This window comes from Styela clava, chromosome 7, assembly GCF_964204865.1.
Source record: "Styela clava chromosome 7, kaStyClav1.hap1.2, whole genome shotgun sequence".
Classification (NCBI taxonomy): Eukaryota; Metazoa; Chordata; class Ascidiacea; order Stolidobranchia; family Styelidae; genus Styela; species Styela clava.
This window is the reverse complement of record NC_135256.1, coordinates 1,872,342-1,891,928: the sequence shown is the minus strand read 5'-3', so window position 1 is coordinate 1,891,928 and position 19,587 is coordinate 1,872,342. Positions and strand designations below refer to the sequence as shown.

Sequence of the window (19,587 nt, the reverse complement as noted above, 5' to 3'; positions counted from 1 at the left end):
ATGTTTGGCATATTGTGCTAATAACCGTTTTATTAACTTTCTAAACCAATCATCTCAAGTGAGATAAACATAGAAAGTTGGGGCAAGGGCATAATCTAACTTAACCTAAACTGAATAAAATAAAACTAGTTATGGGTTGATAAAAGGTAGCACCAATCTAAGCACTTTACATAGTCCTACCTGGGCAGTCCAAGTAAAACCAATTTCCATTGCAAGTGACATTGTTCAGTGGAGCATAGAGAGAACCACTCATGCATGTCCCAACTCCGGTGTCTTTATCCGTAGCGCACCAACCGCATGCTTTGTTTTCATGGCAATCATCACAATTATTAAAAGCAGAGCATGGATCTGAAAAATGAGGTTGTCATTTGAAACTAAAATGATTTTTTTACTCTCTTCCCAAGGTTAAGCATTAAAAATGATCAGTAGAAGCAAACATATTCCAACTACTCCATTCTTACACAACAAATACAATAAGAAACATTCAAAAGAGCTACAAATATATAAAACTACCTAGAAAAGAAATCTATGGGTATCTATTTCATACCTTACCATGAAATTTAACTAAAAATAAGTTGACCATACAGAAAGCAAATTTATCTACTTCTTCTCCATTGCATTTGCATGTATATATAAATATGAATCCCATCTAATACCTGCAGAATCACAATTGCTAGCTGCTACAAGATCAAATACTGAACAGGAGTGTTTGAATTCAGAAATGCTGGTATTCTGGTCATAATTTGTTATTTTTCGCTATTTGTTATTTTTATTATTTCATCCTCAAAATACTGGTAGCATTTCAGAATTCTGGGGAAAATCTCTATCGTTGACAAATTATTTTTCTGCGATTGTATGGTAAACTGTAATGTATGACAATTTGTACTAAGCTTTGGAAATCAAAAACACAGCAAACGGTTCATGTAGATCAGTTTTTCCCAACATATGGCTAACCAAAAAGTTTTATTGGGTTGCTTGTTTTTTCAACAAAAATCCAAAAGTAACCAATTCTATTTTATAGTAAATTTTGTTGTTCATTTTCTGGCATCGAAGTTTTGCTCAATAGTAATTGTATATGCGGGAATTATCAGAGTGGTAAAACTTGGCAGCATTCATTTTGCTAAATAAAGCCGTGCCACGATTTTAAAAACTCGCTGATGGCAAACAAAAGTTCAGTATTTGGGCATATCCTTGGGTTGCAAAGCGGTACCAAATATATTTTTTTTCAATATGGGTTGTTTACAAAAAGGTTGGGAAGCACTCATGAAGATGACCATATCAGGTTGAAAGTGAAATACCTGACTATTTCCAACCATCTGGTGCGGCGGTGTGGCTCAACGGGCTAAGCGTTAGGAATACGCTCGCCACCGCACCTCTAATTACTCTGCGTGGGTTCGCAGGTTCGAATCCCATGCAGGGATGGTTATGTGCGAGAGGATTGCTGGACTCCTCGCCATCGTTGGGTGGTTCACGTAACCGCTGGTCGGTTACGGCTTCCTCCACCACCAAGTCCATGCTTCCGAAAACAAAACAATACAGTAAAAACTAATCCCATACCCGACTTGGAATGGTAACCGGACGAGAGGCCGTGGTTCGCCATATGGATAAGCCGTCTTATCGGCTTTCCTCTCCCCCGGGATAAATATGTAAATCCTATTCATCCTATCTTATCTGTACACGGGACTAAAAACCTGTAAACTCTCTGTACAAAGATTAAACTGTCTTTCCGCACCCCAAAATTAGTATGAAGAAACCTATTATATAATACCTGTGCATTGTTCTTTTTTGTTCCTGTAATCAGTGCATGAGCTGTAAGAATAGTAAACATCAACAACATCTGTGGAAAGACAGGTATCCGTAGTTTCGCACCAAACACATCCAGAATAACTCGTGCAATTGGAACATGATAAACTATCTGGACAGGTGGCTGGACATTCGAATGTTGTATTTCCTAAACAAAAATTTTAGGGTTTATTTTATCAGATATTCATTTTTTTCTATAATTTCTGATATTTAACAATATCTTGAAGAATATTTCTACAGACTCTTTTCGCTGTCGAAGTTATCCAAGGTATATGAGCTCATATTTTCATCTCGTATGGTTCATTTGGTAAAAGGATTATCAATCGCAAGCCATGAAAAGTCCGGTTTTCAGTAAACTGTTCAAAACTTTACAAACAGCCAATATACATTTGGGTCAAACTGAAACGTTTCAGATTCGCCATAGTGTGTCGATTCTTTATATCATGTGTGAGTTGCAAAGTTGGGTTAATCAACAGGCTCTTTTGAATTAAATATTTCCAACATGTGTTGCCAGCAATGCTGTGGAGATGATGTCAGATACAATACATTGTATTTCTACATATCTGTGGCCATTGAATCACCTTTCCGTAAAGTTCTCTCTTTCGGGCAAGAGACTGTAATTTTGCTTGAGCAGAGTAACGGGATCCAGCTTACTAAAGCTATTAGGGATTTGGAACAATTTTGAGGTTCTATGTTTGTATCTATGAACTGGCATCCTTAATTGTGAGCATGGCAGGATGTTCAAGTACAATCCAGCAAGTAATATTACAGAGTTTGTAAATATACATTTAATACTTTATTTAATCAAAATTGTAAGAGGCAATTGCAATTCACAGCAAGTGTTGAGAATGCCCTTGCCATCGCACCACTGATCACCAGGTTCGAGCGACGTGGGGGATAATTATGTACAAAAGATCGCTGAACTCTTTGTCACCGTGGGTTGGTTCTCCTAACCAGTGACTGGTTATGACTCCCTCCACCATCAAGTCCAAGCATCTGAAACAAATAACTGGTTACCTTATCCCATGGCCAATATGAACTGGTAACCGGACGAGATGCTATGGTTACCCAATATGGCTGCTTTATCTACTTTCCTCTACCCCGGGAGGGGGGTTCACTTGACCCCCAGTCGGTTACGGCAACCCCCATTATGAGGTTCAAGTATTGAAACAAATAACTGATTAACAACAACCATAACCAATATGGACTGGTAACCGGACGTGAGGCCATGGTTACCCATATGGCTGCCTCATTTCTTTTCCTCTCCCCCGGATTAAATATGGAATTCTTACTGTATATCATACCTGCTTTGCAATTGAATCCATTCCAACCACAGCCATCAGCTTCATTACATTGGTTACATGTAGTAAATGAATCACAGTACTTATCTTGAGTTTCTTCTTCATGGCATGAGGTCACGTCTGAAATCTGAAAAGTAAACGCTTTTAGGAAAATTTTTTTTTATAATACTATTGGGTTTGAAGTAATTTCAGTAATTTCTATAAAAAACCTATTTAGCAGTCATTGAATATTTCTTGCTCGTTGCCTTGCGTGTCTACTTTAAAAGAAATACAATAATATGTCATATTTGTAACTCAAGTCCAGGCTTCTGAAAATAAATAACTGGCTAACTAATCCCATAACCGATATAGACTGATAACCGGACGAGAGGCCGTGGTTCACCATATGATTAGGCTGTCTTATCGGCTTTCCTTTGCCCTGGAATAAATATGTAAATCTTATCCTATGCTAACTCCGGGGAATGAGATATATTAGCTATTGATTATATGGATCATCAGATCATTAGTATGAACTGATCACAAAAATACTCCACACTACAGATATCTAAATAGGATTGAATTTACATATTTATCCAGAGGGAGAAAAAAAGCTGATAGAACGGCTTAATCATATGACGAACCGCGTCATCTTGCCCGGTTACCATTCCATGTCAGGTATGGGTTTAGTTAGTCAGTTAATTGTTTCAGAAGCATGGACTTGATAGTGGAGAAAACCGTAACCGACCAGTGGTTACAAGAACCACACAACGCTGGCGAGGAGTCCAGCAATCCTCTCGCACATAATTATCCCCAATGGGATTCGAACCTGTGAACACATGTGCAGTAATCAGCATAAGATTCGAAGCGCGAACCCACATAGGGTAATCAGAGTTGCGATGGCAAGCGTATTCCTGACACTGACCACAAAAATACTTGAGATTCCAGATCCCTCACTAAATTTAAACCTGTAAGGCTGTTCACTGTTTTGCTAGTATTATAAATCACAGACTGTGGTGGCCATATTAGTGATTATTTTACTTTTGTGTCCATGTATCTGAGTATTGCTAACCTGTTCAATGGTACAATGGCCAGCGCAATTTCATGCTGGTAACATTTGACAAGCGAAAATGTACATTATAGCAGTGGTTTCCGACCTTTTTGTCAAGCGACCCAAATGCAGTACTTGTTAACAGCAACATTAAATGACTAATATAAACAATCATTTTTATATAACATTTATTCCCCACAGTAATTTTTAGGTTGTTGTTAAAAATACAAGAGACCCAAGAAATTTTCAGGCAACTTATGAGTTGGGGAACACGGCATTACAACACCAGTACTCACCAAGTCATAGCTTTGAATTCTTGAATCCCGACTTTCGAACGTGGAGGAGCATTTCTTCGGACAGTTTTGATGGCAGTAGATACATTTACAACACTGGAAGGCAGTAGAGAGACAATCCATACATGTATCCTTTGAACTGCAGATGCTTTCACATTCTGACTCTATCATGAAACATATTAAATATTCTCAGAAAAGATAATAGAAGAAAATAATTACGGTAAGCAAGCTGGGCATACTGGACATAAACTGGTGACTAAACGAGATGTCATGGTATGCCATTTGATTAAGCCATCTTATAGATGTTCTCTCCCCCAGTATAAATCTGAAAGCTATCATAAATAGGTTCGTGCAACCGCCTACCTTGATATAGTGATGGTAGCTAAAGGAGATTGAATATTAATTATCCTAAGTGATTTAAGTGTCTTGCTGCACACTAACACAAATATATTTCTGTAACGTTCAACTTTGAACAATGTATGTCTGAAGAAGTCTGACCTTGGTCAGACGAAACGTTACAGAAATATATTTGTGTTAGTGTGCAGCAAGACTCTTGAATCACTTAGGATTGTTATCTCTACTCTTGCTACAGCATCCTTGCAATATATGCATACGGATCCACCGGCACAGAGTCTCGCAGAAACCAAATAATCAGCGAATATTAATTAGTTGGGATTGGTATAAAGCTACTATCCTGTTATTACCCATGTAGGATAGGATTTATCTCAGAGGAAAGAAAAACAGATCAAACGACTAAATCATATTTCAAGTCACAACTTCTCGTTCGTTACCAGTCCATGTAGAGTGTGGGATTAGTTAGCCAGCTATTCGTTTTGGATGCCTGGACTGGATGGTGAACGAAGCCATAACTGACCAGCGGATATGTGGAACACCCTGCAGCAGCAAGGAGTCCAGCAATCCTTTCACACAAAATTATTCTCCCCTAGTATTCAAACTTCATATCTACGCAGGGTAATCAAAAATGTGGGTGCGAGTCATACCACACCTGGGACTTGTTTCCGAGAGCAATAATTTTGCCTCACGATCAAAACATCTTTGTAACACTGTGAGCAGCAACAAATAAGCATAGGGAAACCAGAAACACTGTTTTCACTTACCGGTAGGAAAAAATTTTGAAAAAAATAGGAAAAAATAGCTTTTCTTTCTGAATATCAAAAATAAAAATCAAGACGTTTGTCTTACCACTGATCCCACAGCTGAACTCTTCACAAGTTCCGTTCTTCCAAACACAATATGGAGAATCGTCACAATCTGACTGCAAAGTTGTGATGTCGCAAGTCCCTCTGCTTGGGATGGAAGCTGAAGGAACAAGGTTGCACTGTTATATCGTATCGTACATTAAAAGACAAGTCTTTAAACACACTGTACAACAGCGTTTCCGACCGGGGCTCCATTCAGAAGGCCACAGAGCACTTCGAAAAGGGCCACAATACTAGGTGAAAAACTGATTTTACTTCTCACTACAGGAAACTTCTTGTTCTCCACAGTTTCATTGCTTGATAGGGTCATTTCACATGGTCCTCTCAGTTTGTTAAGCATAAATTATTTAAACACAATTAGATTTGAAGTCTACCAGTCAAAATAATACTATAAATACCACTGGAATGATAAACATGGGGGTCATGCCTCTGGAACGGGGCCACAAGCCATAAAAGGTTGAGAACCACTGCTGTACCAATTTTCATTAGCTTTCCTAAGTATCCTAACCTGCTGTGCGTGTATGGAACAGCTAATGTTCACATAAGATGACAATAAAATATTGTAAAGTCGAGCAAAGCACCCTTCTCCGTATGTCAAAGTAAGTAAATAGTGCATAAATACAGATAATAGTAAAGAATTAACGTACAGGAGAAATCAAACAATTGCTTTTATATTGAGTACAAAATGCCAAGCGGGTGAGTTCCTTCTAGTGGCTACTTCTAAAGCTGGGGTGTGCATTATTCGCGCCTGCATATAATGTGCAAAACGAGCCACAGACACCTCAAATTCACCCATCCAAATTATTATCCAAAGTATGAAGATTAACAAAATAAAAACAGATCTCTGACGTATGCAAACCTACGAACAGTCTAATGAATCAGCACAAGCAGCATCGAGCCTGATTTCAAACAAGCTTATAAACGCATGGAGTAGGCTACATCAATCCCATCAATTATTGTGCCACTTGGTACAATAGATGTTTGCTGTACATTAGCCGTCCATTACATTAGCCAAGATCATGCTTCCAAAAACAAATAACTAACTAATCCCATACCCGACATGGTATGGTAACCGGACGAGAGGCCGTGGTTCACCATATGGATAAGCCATCTTATCAACTTTCCTCTCCTCTGGATAAATATGCAAATCCTTTCCCTATCCTATCCGTTACACTAGTTTTTTGCAAATAAACTGTTTTTATTCATAGTTTCATATTGAGCCTACGGCCCAGTCTGTTATCTTGAACCGGCCCACTCAGTAAAGTAATTGCCCACCCCTGTTCTAAAGAGTCTTGTTTGGAGTGAAAAGTGCAGTATACAAAGAATCATATTCGTAATTTCTGTTCATTTTGTGCACTATAACATGTCACTTCATGTTGATTGATCGAGGGAATAAATTCTTATCTTGTGAGCTTCCAGCAGATGTATCGGTTAGGTAAATCTGTTTTGATCTATCTGTGTGGGGATCGGACAGTACAATATTGTTTACACTTTAATACATAGGATAGATAAAATTCACCACAACTTACATGCTGAATAAGTTAATACATCTGAAAACATTCTTCCACTGTTTCCCCCAAAAACAAACATTGTTCTGTAAAAACAAAATATGAAAAATATGAGCAACAGCTTTTATAGAGACACTCCCATCTTTAACACTGAGAATTTATAGATACTGTATATTCTCCCATATAAGCCGACTTTTTATTAAATTTCTTAACCTTTTCCTGTGATAGGTGCATACAGCGTGTTACGATTTGTGCGGTAGACTTATATGCAAATTTTTACAAATGCTTCGTTTTAGGGAGTCGGCTTATATGTGAGGATATATGTAGTTAATAGTTAAAAGCTAAAATCTATGTTTTTCTTAATACCAACATAAGAACAGTGACCCCTTATTCAACGAAACAATCCAATTGTTGTCAATTTTAGAAACTTAAGTTGAAATAGCTTCAAAACTAAAGTGGTAGTAGAATTCTCTATGAGTAGATGACACCTTATAACATAGGTAAAAAGTCGGTTGTGAAGGCTAACACTGAAGTTTTTGGGGTCATAATTTAGTTTTATCACAGTCGGAAGTCAAATTTTCAGGTCAAATTTAGTTGTTTTCTGAATAGTTCAGAGTTGTGAGTTGAAGTTGTTAAAACTTGATGGCAGGACAAGGATTACTTGGCTCCTCACCATCACAGGGTGGTTTATAGAAGCGCTGATTAATTAAGGCTTGCTCCACCTCTTCAATACTATGTACTTGAAACAAACAACTGGCTAACAATCTCATACCTAAACATGGACTGGTGACCAGATGAGAAGCCGTGGTTCGCCATACGATGAAGCCGAACCGACTTTGTAACGAGACAAAAGCTCGTGGTTTGCCATATAGATAACCCAGTCTTATCGACTTTCCTCCCCTTCGGATAAAATAAAATCATTTCAAATATATCTCAACATAACAAAGACATACTTGTCTAGTTTCACACCAAGATGTCCAAATCTGTTTCCTGTTGCAGAAAGCTGTGTTGGGATCCCTTTCCAATTATCGGTGGCTGAGAAGAAATGTAAGTAAGTTAGTAGTTACAAGTAACTGTAAGCATTTTGATGAAATCATTTTGGTGCTGCTATAGCGCTAAGTAGATCTCATGTCATAGCAACAGCTTGAAGTGGACTCAATTCATAGTGTGGCCGACTTTACACTATAGTAGTACCCTGAGATATATCTCATGCTATAGTGTTGCTCACTGCATTTGGGTGGCATATGGTGCCACTAGAGTAGCTCCAAATTTTCACTTTTTTTTTTTTTATTCATTTTATTCAGGTAGCATATATTCACAGCTTGAGTTCAAATACTTTCAATAATTAGTATGGAATAATGTTATGGAATTTGAATTTTCATGGATGTCAGTAACTTCATTCGGAGATAAATATCTTTTACTTCTTGAGTGGAAGTGTGACCCTTTGTGAACAAATTTTTCTAATATCTGGTCAAGTCCAAGCAGTCAAGACTTTGATTTCCTACAATGTGCTTTCAGGCCTTACACGTACCAATGCACAGCCTTAAGGTTCAAATTTCACAGTAATGTCATCCTATTTTTATGGTAACCTCAAAAAACAATAACAGCAGCTGAACAAAATTGTCAAACTGTGAAATCTTTACACCCACCTAGGTCATAAGCTTCAAATGGAACATCCTCACAATACTGGAGTAAATAAACAGCCCGACCTCCGTAGACGAACAGAGTGCCGTTAATCAAAACTATTGAATGAAGAAATCGCTGTGGAGTTGTTGACTTGAGAGATGACCTGTGGAAGAGAGTTTTCATATTTATTGTGGGGAATAGGAATACTGATAAGGTGCCTTAATTATTTGGCAATCCACAACTTCTCGTTTAGTTGGCTCGGCGGTGTGGCGCATCGTGCTACGCGTTAGGAATACGCTCGCCACGCATCTCCGATTACCCTGGGATCGCAGGTTCGAATCCCATGCGGGGATGATCATGTGCGAGAGGATTGCTGGACTCTCGCCGCTGTAGGGTGGTTCACGTAACCACTGGTCGGTTACGGCTTCCTCCACCATCAAGTCCATGCCTCCGAAAACAAACAATATAACTAATCCCATACCTGACCTGGACTGGTAACTGGACAAGAGGCCGTGGTTCGCCATATGATTAAGCCGTGTTATCGGCTTTTCTCTCCCCCTGGATAAACATGTAAATCCTATCCTAGTTCCAGTGGAGATGTGAATCACCATACGACGATGAGATGTCCAGCAATTTATTTTGCACATAATTATTTCCCATGGGACTCGAACCTGTGAACCCACACAGGGCGATCAGAGGGGTGATGGTGCGCATATTCCTAATATTTAGCACATCACCCCCGGCCATGGTTTGCCATATGACCGTCCAAATTATCAGCATCTTTCCCCATAATCAATAAGAAGAAACTATTTTCATCTTGAAAACAAAACATCGGTGTAAAATCTGTTATCAATGGAGTTTCAGTAGAAATGGTGACCTATCCTTTTTAATATATTCCTGCTGGCATGCATTTATCACTATTTATATGAATATTTACGAACCAATGCTCATTCTCTGCGTCATACACAAGCATAGATCCTTTTTCTGCAGCATTGATTCCGCCATGAACATAAATCAAATTGTCCGTTTCATCCAAAACTGATGCATGTCCGTATGAGCCGTGTGGAATCGCTCCTGAAGTTTTGAGCTTGGTCCAAGCATTGTTGACTAAAAGATAAATTATGAGATGGTTAATATCAGGATTTTGTAGTCTGGGGCTGTCAGCCCCTCAGAAGGCCATAGAGCTATTCTGTGGACAAAAACCTCCACTAGGTAGGCTACAATAGACTTTAGTCATTAAAAACCCAACCCACATGAATTGTTGAAAATAATAATAAAAATCATAACACAAAAAAAAATAAAAATAGAATATTAATATTAAGTATAGAATATTGAATACTGGAATTGTGTAGTTCAGAGTAATTCCATTGGCTTATAGTAAATTGTACAGTTTTAGTCAGGGTTTTTTAAACGTGGTCTATTAAAACCGAACTCACCTATATCATACTCAAACACAAAATTACTGAATTCCCATGTAGGATGGTAACCAAAGATTACAAGCATAACATTCCGCATGTCTTTTAGCTCAACCATGTGTGCAGTGTGGCCCACTAATGTGGGAGGATCTGACTCTCGAGTGCAGTTTTCTAAACAAGGATGGATTTGAACCCAAGTTGGAGTTGTTATATTGAAAGACCACACTTGGTTGGTTATTGAATAGCTTTCACGGATGATACCGCCATAAACGATCAGAGAGTCCTGAAAATGTAAAAATGAAAGGATTAGAATAAAAAAAAATTCTGGAAAATGGTTAACCTGATTAATACCTGACATTGGCCTTTAACCTGACAAGAGGTTGTGATTTTCCATACAACTAAGTCATCTTATTGGCTTTCTAATTCAGATTAAATTGAAAAATCCTTAAACTCTCGCCACTCTTCAACACATAAAAAGCAAATAAAAATTTGATATAACATCAAAGATTTCATTCGTTGTTCAAAAACTTGTTCAGATACAAAATGTAAGCTTTAGAAACACGCTCGAATCATTGCTAAATGGTCAGTTAGCGAGTTCAGGTTCGAAAGATTATTCGGATTATTGGACTTGAGACACCCATCGAGTGGTTCACATAACTGCTCGTCATTTATGGCTTCCTCCACCATCAAGTCCATGCATCTGAAACGAATAACTGGCTAACTAATCCTATACCCGACATGGAATGGTAACCGGACAAGACGCTGCAGTTCGTCATATGATTGAGTGTCTTAGTGGCTTTCCTCTGCCTCCAGATAAATAAGTAAATCCTATCTTATCCTGACTGGTAATCGGACAAGTCAAGCCATTCGAATAAGCCGTTTTATCAACTTTTCTCTTGCATGGAATAAATATGAAAATCCTATTGTTACCTTCCAACTTATCATAGTGTGCCCAAATCTTGCAGCAGGAACGAAGCTAGGTCGGATTGCAGAGACTGAATACTTGATTTGGTCGAACCTGCAAATAGAAAATAATAATAAAGTTGACAAAAATCGGATTCAATAATAAAATTTTGACCAATTTTAGTCAAATTCTGAGTTTGCCACTAGTAAAATCATTGGAGCATGAACTGTCAGAATAATCTAAATGTGAATTAAAAGAAGCAATGCTGCTATTTCTAGCTCTTGTTTCAGCTAGCTTGCTAGGTTGAAGTCATTTTGTATTAAAGAGCAGAATTATTATCATCACGATGAAGAGCTCTACTTTTTACCAAATATTTCAATGTCATCAAATTACTACCTACTTTTGACCGAACAGTCGAACAAATTAATTATCAAGTAAGATAGTATTTTGAATATTTCATGTTTTTTCTCCATATTTAGTCTTTACAAAGTGAAGCAAATTCATTTGTCAATAGCAAAGTATAAACCTGCAATTTGTGAACTGAATGGTTCCAATAAAATTCATGAGCATGTGGCGGAAAATGCCCAAGAAATGTTACATTAGTTCAGAGTTCAGAGTTCACTGAAAATATAACTTGCAAACATGATGGTCTGTGCTTGGACCCCAAAGATCTCAAGTTTAACCCCTATGACCCCCATCTCATCTATGGTGTAAAAAAATGATGTGTTGCTGAACCAAAAGAATTCCAGTTCTTCTAAGGATAATTGGAAGATTCTCATAATTATAGTGGTTTCTTATACAGACCCTGTATAGAAGTGAAACTAAAAAAAAGGTCAAGAAATTACATACCTCAGCATTTGGTCTTGTAATTTTTCCCCTCCGAACATGAATCCACCGTAAATATAAATATATCTGTCATTCAAAGCGAAACTCATTGACCCACGACCTTGAGAGGTCAACGCAGTCCATTCATATGACCTCCAGTCACCAATATGCGTATTTAAATTCGGACCTGCAATTGTGAAAGCAATTATTAGGGCTATATCAGTAATCAGTAGTCCATATACGTATACATAAACACTGTACTTATATGCATTGGCTCAATCGTGTAGCGCAGCCGTTCCCAAACTATGGGTCGCGACCCACTGGTGGGTCACAAAAGGAATCCGAGTGGGTCGTGAAAAGATGTAGAAAGCTTGGATTAATTATACTGGTTATTAGGATCGATGGCGACTCGAATACGTAAATCTTCAATAAAACAAAAGAAATTAAATTGAATTCTAATCTGTGAAAGTTTCCTTTTTACGATCTTCTCAAAGGAACAAATATTTGATACACAAAGAATCACCATGTGGCTTATATACGCATAGCAGTTTTGTACACTGTACAGCACTTCTTACCGTGTTTCCTCGAAATTTAGACAGGATTTAGATTTATTTTCTTTTGAAGAATAACACTATGGTTTTTTTGGAAGTTTGGGAACCACTGGTGTAGCGCATTGTGCTGGGCATTAGGAATACAATCACCAATTTATTGAAACCATATTTTTACGGCGCAATTTCAACATATAACTTGTTCTCCTAGTTAGTTATTGCTGAAACATGTTTTTCATTGTGTTTGAACGCTCAGCGAACTAATTGTGTAATGGATTTTATGTTTTCAGTAATTTATGTGTCTGGAGAATCCATTACAATAAAAAAGTCACATTATTCGATTCGGAAAAAAATATTCGATTCCTTTCTGAAATCATCAGGTATTCGAAAATGCCCACAACTATCATGGCCGCTATTTCATGAAGATGCACCACTGATTGTAATAATAAAAAAATACGGTGCTCTCGAAGTACCTGCACCAGATTAGGGTTATCAGGTTGTGCACCATCTTGGTGCACATACTTCTCTGAGCGCCAAAAATATAAGTGAAAAAAGCCTGATAATACTCTCTAACTAGGCCTTAAGCTTGAGGAAATATAAACTTACTTTTTTCACCGATTAGCTCATAGTCATCATCATAATCTGCATATCTGAAAAATTATGGTGGTTTATTTTAATAAATGTTTTTTTGCTGTGGTGAAGATAATAACCCCTGAAACCAGTTTGAAATGAATTTTCTATATATTTTTTTTTTACGATTTCTATTTGAATAATGAGGTCCTGAGTAAAAAAATATATCAAAAATTGTGGTGAAGAATTTAATTCCCTCGCACATAATTATTCTCTAAGCGATTCATATCTGCGAACATGAAAATGGTCATCAGAAGTACTATGGCAAGCATGTTCCCAACGCTCAACACAGTGTGAAATGTTCCATGCCATGAGATGAATAAGCTAATATTTATCTTTTATTTCAAGATATGAACACACATGTCATTGCACATCCAAGAAAACTGCATGGATTTAGGATAGGATAGGATAAGATTTACACATTTATCCCGGGGGAGAGGAAAGCCGATAAGACCACTTAATCATATGGCGAACCACGGCCTCTCGTCCGGTTACCAGTCCAGGTCGGGTATGGGATTAGTTAGCCAGTTATTTGTTTTCGGAAGCATGGACTTGATGGTGGAGGAAGCCGTAACCGACCAGGGGTTACGTGAACCACCCTACGGCAGCGAGGAGTCCAGCAATCCTCCCGCACATGATCATCCACGCATGGGATTCGAACCTGCGATCCCATGAAGGGTAATCAGAGATGCGGTTACAATCCCGAAGGGGATAATTATGTTCAAGAGAATTGCTGGAGTCCTCACTGCATTAAGGTATTTAACATAGCTGCTGGTCGGTTACGACTTCCTCCACTATCAAGTTCATGCTCCTGAAATCAAATAACTGGCTAACTAATCCCATGAACTGGAAACCAGACAACAGGGAATGGTTGGTCGTATTATTAAACTGTGTAATTAATTTTCCTCTATCTAGCAAAAATATGAAATCCTATCTTAACTTGGAATTACTTTTGAGAAGTCAATTCAATAACTCACTCATAGGTGATCACATATCCCTTGTTACTCATTACTTGTGGGCTATCGAACTTTATCAACGCCATTCCAGAGGAAGCAATTAAGTTTGGTGAAAAGACTGTCTTAGATGGTGACACTGTTCCCCTGAAAAACAATGAATAAATTTAAATGAAGAATCTTGGACAGATATAAAAACAGTATACTATATACTTGCACATAAGTCACACTTTTTTCTAACTCAAGTCAGTAGTTCATTTCTAAATATTTGTTACACAACACAGCGAAATAAACCTTTACCAAAATTCAAATCACAAAAAAATTTGAGTGAGAAACAAACACTGATCTCTGAGTAAAGTTAGGATAGGATTTACATATTTATCCCGGGGGAGAGGAAAGCCGATAAGACGGCTTATCCATATGGCGAACCACGGCCTCTCGTCCGGTTACCATTCCAAGTCGGGTATGGGATTAATTTTACTGTATTATTTGTTTTCGGAAGCATGGACTTGGTGGTGGAGGAAGCCGTAACCGACCAGCGGTTACGTGAACCACCCAACGACGGTGAGGAGTCCAGCAATCCTCTCGCACATAACCATCTCTGCATGGGATTCGAACCTGCGAACCCTCGCAGAGTAATTAGAGGTGCGGTGGCGAGCGTATTCCTAACGCTTAACCCGTTGAGCCACACCGCCGCGCCGCGCGTTTTGGGCAACCACCAAAGTACTAAGAGCTGCCAAGACTTTAAAGCTGTGGATCCCAACTTGGAGGCCATGCCATTGCAAGGGGGCCACAGAGCAGCTGGAGATAGTCATAGTCAATTTTATTTTTTCCAACCAGCAAAAAAATAATATACAAAATCAAAAAATAAACTAAATTTAACACACATTTTTACTGGGGAAGGGAAGCCGCGGGGAACCAAATTTGGTTATCGAGCAGCGACACCCAAGATTCTCCATCTAATTTAATTTGGAAGCTCGGAAGTTAAGTTTTAAGAATAAAATGTACAGGTTTGAAAATGCCATCCTACCGGATAACTCGTAGGGTATTCCCTGATTAACCGGGTAGACAGAGGTCTGAAATGCTGATACGTGTAAGCGGCTAGAGATAGCCTGATTGCGAACACTCAGTAATAAATAGTTTATATATAACTATAGTTTAAATAGGCACAAACATGCAAATAGCAATGAATTATAAATAGGCCATATTACAGGGTGAAAAGCATGCGGCAAATTAGTGGTAATAAGCTACAAACGAGAATATCCGTCAGAGACTGAAGACTTATCGATCGAAAGTTAGGGAATCCCCCAAAACAGCGCTCTTATTCCATAGTGACACCTTGTGCCCCATTACCAATTAATTAATGACTCGCTAATTATACGACATAATTCGCCCAAAATCAATAGGCTTTTGGTCCGATATATGCTGAATGCACATGCAAAATTTGGAGCAGATTCAATCTCGCTTTCATGAGATATCGCATGCATCTAACAGACATACACACAGACAGACAGACAAATACCTATCAACATACTTACCGATTAAAATCGATAAGTAATAACAGATAGTAAGGCGAAAGTATGTTTCATTTAAAAGAAACGTTGAAAATATGTGTACATAATATAGAAATGTAAATATCAAAAATAAGGCGGGCAATATCAAATCTAACAAATGTTTTTATTTTTAATTAGCCTTACGCCCCCTCAAAAAAAACCTTCTATGTCTATCTTTTGTGAATCACTGGTTTAGACTCAACATCCCTTGTTATTTCAATACTCACTTATAAGCTGCTAGCAGTGGTGAAGCCAGACTGTCCCCATCATATATTTCCATCGATAGTCCGTAACAGGATACAGCCACATCAGCAAATGTAAGATACAGTGTTTGGTTGGGCTCCATAAGCCTAAAATAATAAATGAATGCTTGCAAACGGGTAAAGTTGGATTTGCACGTACTGCATTTGCAAATGTCACAAAAATTTGTAATTGTCACATAACCAATGGGTACTCCCGTAGTATGTGAACCAAGATGGCGGACACCGGAATGTAGTGTACCAGATTGGGGTTAGGCCATAATTTTATTCCAATTTTCCTTATTTCAGTTCTATTACGAGTTCCCCTACTAGCGAAGTGACTCCCGTAGTATTTGTACCTGAAATTCTGGCCTAACCTTAACCTGGTACACATACTACGTTCCGGTGTCCGCCATCTTGGTGCACAAATTACGGGAGCACCAACCAATGTCACTTAACTAGTACAACTCACATAGGGTAAATTTTGATCAGTCACAAACAATTCACATACCTCACATAACTAATACAACTCAAATCAGATAGAGTTTGATTTGCACATACAGCGTTTGCAAATGTCACATAAATATAGAAATATCACATAAGCAAAGTCACATGACTAACACAACTCACATTAAATACAGTTTGATGATCTCCATACTATTCACAAACCCCACATAAGGATAGGATTTACGTATTTATCCAGGGGGAGAGAAAAGCAGATAAGATGGTTTAATCATATGGCAAACCACGGCCAATCATCTGGTTACCAGTCCAGGTCGGGTATGGGATTAGTTAGTCAGTTATTTGTTTTCGGAAGCATGGACTTGATGGTGGAGGAAGCCGTAACTAATACAGCTCACATAATACAGAGTTTGATTTGTACATACAGCATTTGAAAATTTCACATAGACATAGTCACATAACTAATACAACTCACATAGGGTAAATTTTAAACAGCCACATACATTTCACAAATCTCACAGAGGTAATACAACTCACATAGGATGTAATTTGATTTGCACATAGAGCACTACAAATATCACATAACATTACCACATCAATAACACAACTCACATAGAATCGAGCTTGATCATTCACATACAATTCACAAATTTCACATAAGTAACACACATAAATTTGAAATGTAACATAAACAATGTCACATAACTAATACAACACACATAAGGATCCAAATTGTTCAACTATATTTGTAAATTTCACATAAATTCAAAAGTCACATAAGTGAAACAACTCACATAGGGTCAAGCTTGATCAGCCACAAACAATTCACAAATCTCACAAAAACGAAGTCACCATCTGATACACATCCCTTCTTGGTGTCCAACCTAGAAAAAAAAGAAGATTAAATTGACGGATTATTTTTTATCTTGAAACATTTCCCATCTACACCCCGAAGAAAGCTTTAGACAAGCACGCACTGGGTAGGATTGCTCTTACATATTTATCCCGGGGAAAGGAAAGCCGCCAATAAGACGACTTAATCATTTGGCGAACCAAGACCTCTTGTACCAGTCCATGTCAGGTATGCAATTACCGGTAGTAAGCCAGTTATTACTTATCGATCTTAAGATCGGTAAGTATGTTGATAGGTATTTGTCTGTTTGTTTGTATGCTTGTCTGTCTGTTTGTCTGTCTGTTAGATACACGCGGTATCTCACGAAAGCGAGGTTAAATCTGCTCCAAATTTTGCATGTGCATTCATCATAGCTCGGACCAGAAGCCTATTTTGGATGAATTATGTCGTATATTTAGCGAGTTATTAATTAATTAGTGATGGGACACGCGGTGTCACTATAGAGTCAGGGTGATGAATAGGGGGATCCCCTAACTTTCGATCGATTTGATTATTATGTATGAGCGTGATGGTGGGAGAAATCGCAACTGACCAGCGGTTACGTGAACCCCACTACAGCGGGGAGGAGTCCAGCAATACTCTCGCAAATAATTATCCACCACAGAATCCAAATCTGCGAACCCAGGCAGGACATAGCTCTCCATATCGTTGAGCTGTCTAATTGAATCTCATCTATTGGGATAAATATGTGAATCCTATCCTATATTGCTCTTATCATATCAGTGGTTGTCTAAAACTCTTTGAATAAACAAAACCCACAAGAATCTTCCTTGACAATGTTGGCATTCAGGCCCAGTCCAGCCTTCATCACACACACAGTATTTGTCTATCTCTTCACCATGGAAACATTCAGTTTTCTGCAAAAAAGTGTATTGTATGATTCGGGGCTATGGAGTCTGAGCAGAAGTCGTATTTTTGAATACTCTGCAGCAGGGATGCGCAAATTATGGCACGCAAGCCGGTTCCGACCCACCGAAGTGTTTCATCCGGCTTACTTGTGCCTGTAGAAATTGTGACTATAGTTTTTTATGGATATAAATTTGAGTTTAAAATTTTGCTGAAAATAATAACATCGTCGGCTAAAACATAGAACGCAATTTCCCAAGTATTATCTGCATCTGAATATAATTGTGCCACTTGGAACATTAGCTATTATGCTAGTTATTTGTAAAACAACTGTTTGTTATTCATATTGAGTCTCTGGCCCTGTAACCAAGTCTATTATCTGTGACTGCCAGGGGGTAATCAGTCGCCCACCTCTGCTATAGAGTCAGAAATCATGACTTTCAATAGTGATGGAAAATGCAAGTTTAAATTTTCTGCAGAAAATTTAGGTTTACTGTACTGTCTGTCTTAACAGTCTAATGAGGAATTTTTCCTCAAATGATTAATATTGCCACCGCAATAACTTCAATTTGGGGTCAAATATCGGGTCAATTTTGGGTAAAATATCGGGCTAATTTGGGGTAGATTATCATGCCGATTTGGGTAAATATAGGTCCAATTTGGGGTGAAATATCGGGTCAATTTGGGGTAAAATATTGAGCCAAATTGAAGTGAACAAATCGGGCCAATTTGGGGTGGAATATTGGGATCATTTGGAGTAAAATATTGGGCCAATTCGGGGAGGAATATCGGGCCAATTTGGGGTAAAATATCGATGTAAGTAGCAAGGGGTCCCTTTTTCAAGTTTCAAAAATTTGAAATTGACTTTCCTGGGCCCCAAAAATATTTATGTAAATCGGATTCCAGAAATAATCCTGTCTCCACAAATAACACTAGCTCATCAAAATCTGCTTGTACAAGCCTTAGTCAGAGTGAATGCATGGGAAGCGTAATATGGGAAAAAATAAATAAATGGACAAACGGATGAACTGACCTTAGTTCCTGAGCATGTAGTTGTTTGTAGCGATGGTGATATTGCTGAGATGGCAATAAGAATGAGAAGCAAACTCGCCATTTGTTGCATATTTTTGTTCAAAACTCAAAGATAAATAAACTTAATAACTGAATATAATAACATAAATGTTAAATTATATTTAGTTTAACAATTATATTTGAAGACATGCTTGCAGTTTCATCTGTTACTTCCTGCATGATTATTGGACAAAAATTTTTATCTGTTTTTTCAAGAACAAAAATTATGTGGAAACCTCACAGCTGTTTTCTCAATTGTATTGACATAAGTACGTCAGTGAGCAATTACTGATGCATGATTCTTCACTAAAATTCCTCAAAGTGTCAGTTGCTCTTGGCACTTTGGGCAACTTTGCTTAAAAGGCAATTTCCTTTGCTTCTTATTTTGGTAAGAGATGAGTCTCTTTTTCTTCTGAGTGAGTGCATGTAACTTTGCTCAGTGATATGTCT

General features: G+C 38.0%; 1 protein-coding gene across 1 annotated transcript in view; it reads right to left on the bottom strand.

Annotated features, from left to right (window-relative positions):
- LOC120328270 (attractin-like protein 1) overlaps positions 1-19,237 on the bottom strand; it is a 33,659-nt gene extending 14,422 nt beyond the window's left edge. The window contains exons 1-18 of the mRNA XM_078114144.1: positions 19,100-19,237; positions 17,980-18,077; positions 17,102-17,191; positions 15,834-15,956; positions 14,078-14,200; positions 13,077-13,120; positions 11,947-12,109; positions 11,124-11,211; positions 10,215-10,476; positions 9,720-9,885; positions 8,802-8,941; positions 8,106-8,187; positions 7,174-7,238; positions 5,628-5,744; positions 4,428-4,588; positions 3,108-3,231; positions 1,769-1,951; positions 181-348 (exon numbers count right to left, since the gene is read on the bottom strand). Coding sequence (XP_077970270.1) covers positions 181-348; positions 1,769-1,951; positions 3,108-3,231; positions 4,428-4,588; positions 5,628-5,744; positions 7,174-7,238; positions 8,106-8,187; positions 8,802-8,941; positions 9,720-9,885; positions 10,215-10,476; positions 11,124-11,211; positions 11,947-12,109; positions 13,077-13,120; positions 14,078-14,200; positions 15,834-15,956; positions 17,102-17,191; positions 17,980-18,077; positions 19,100-19,189 — 2,287 coding nt within the window. The 5' untranslated portion in view covers positions 19,190-19,237. The remainder of the gene's footprint in view (positions 1-180; positions 349-1,768; positions 1,952-3,107; positions 3,232-4,427; positions 4,589-5,627; positions 5,745-7,173; positions 7,239-8,105; positions 8,188-8,801; positions 8,942-9,719; positions 9,886-10,214; positions 10,477-11,123; positions 11,212-11,946; positions 12,110-13,076; positions 13,121-14,077; positions 14,201-15,833; positions 15,957-17,101; positions 17,192-17,979; positions 18,078-19,099) is intronic.
- Positions 19,238-19,587: the final 350 nt, after the last annotated feature.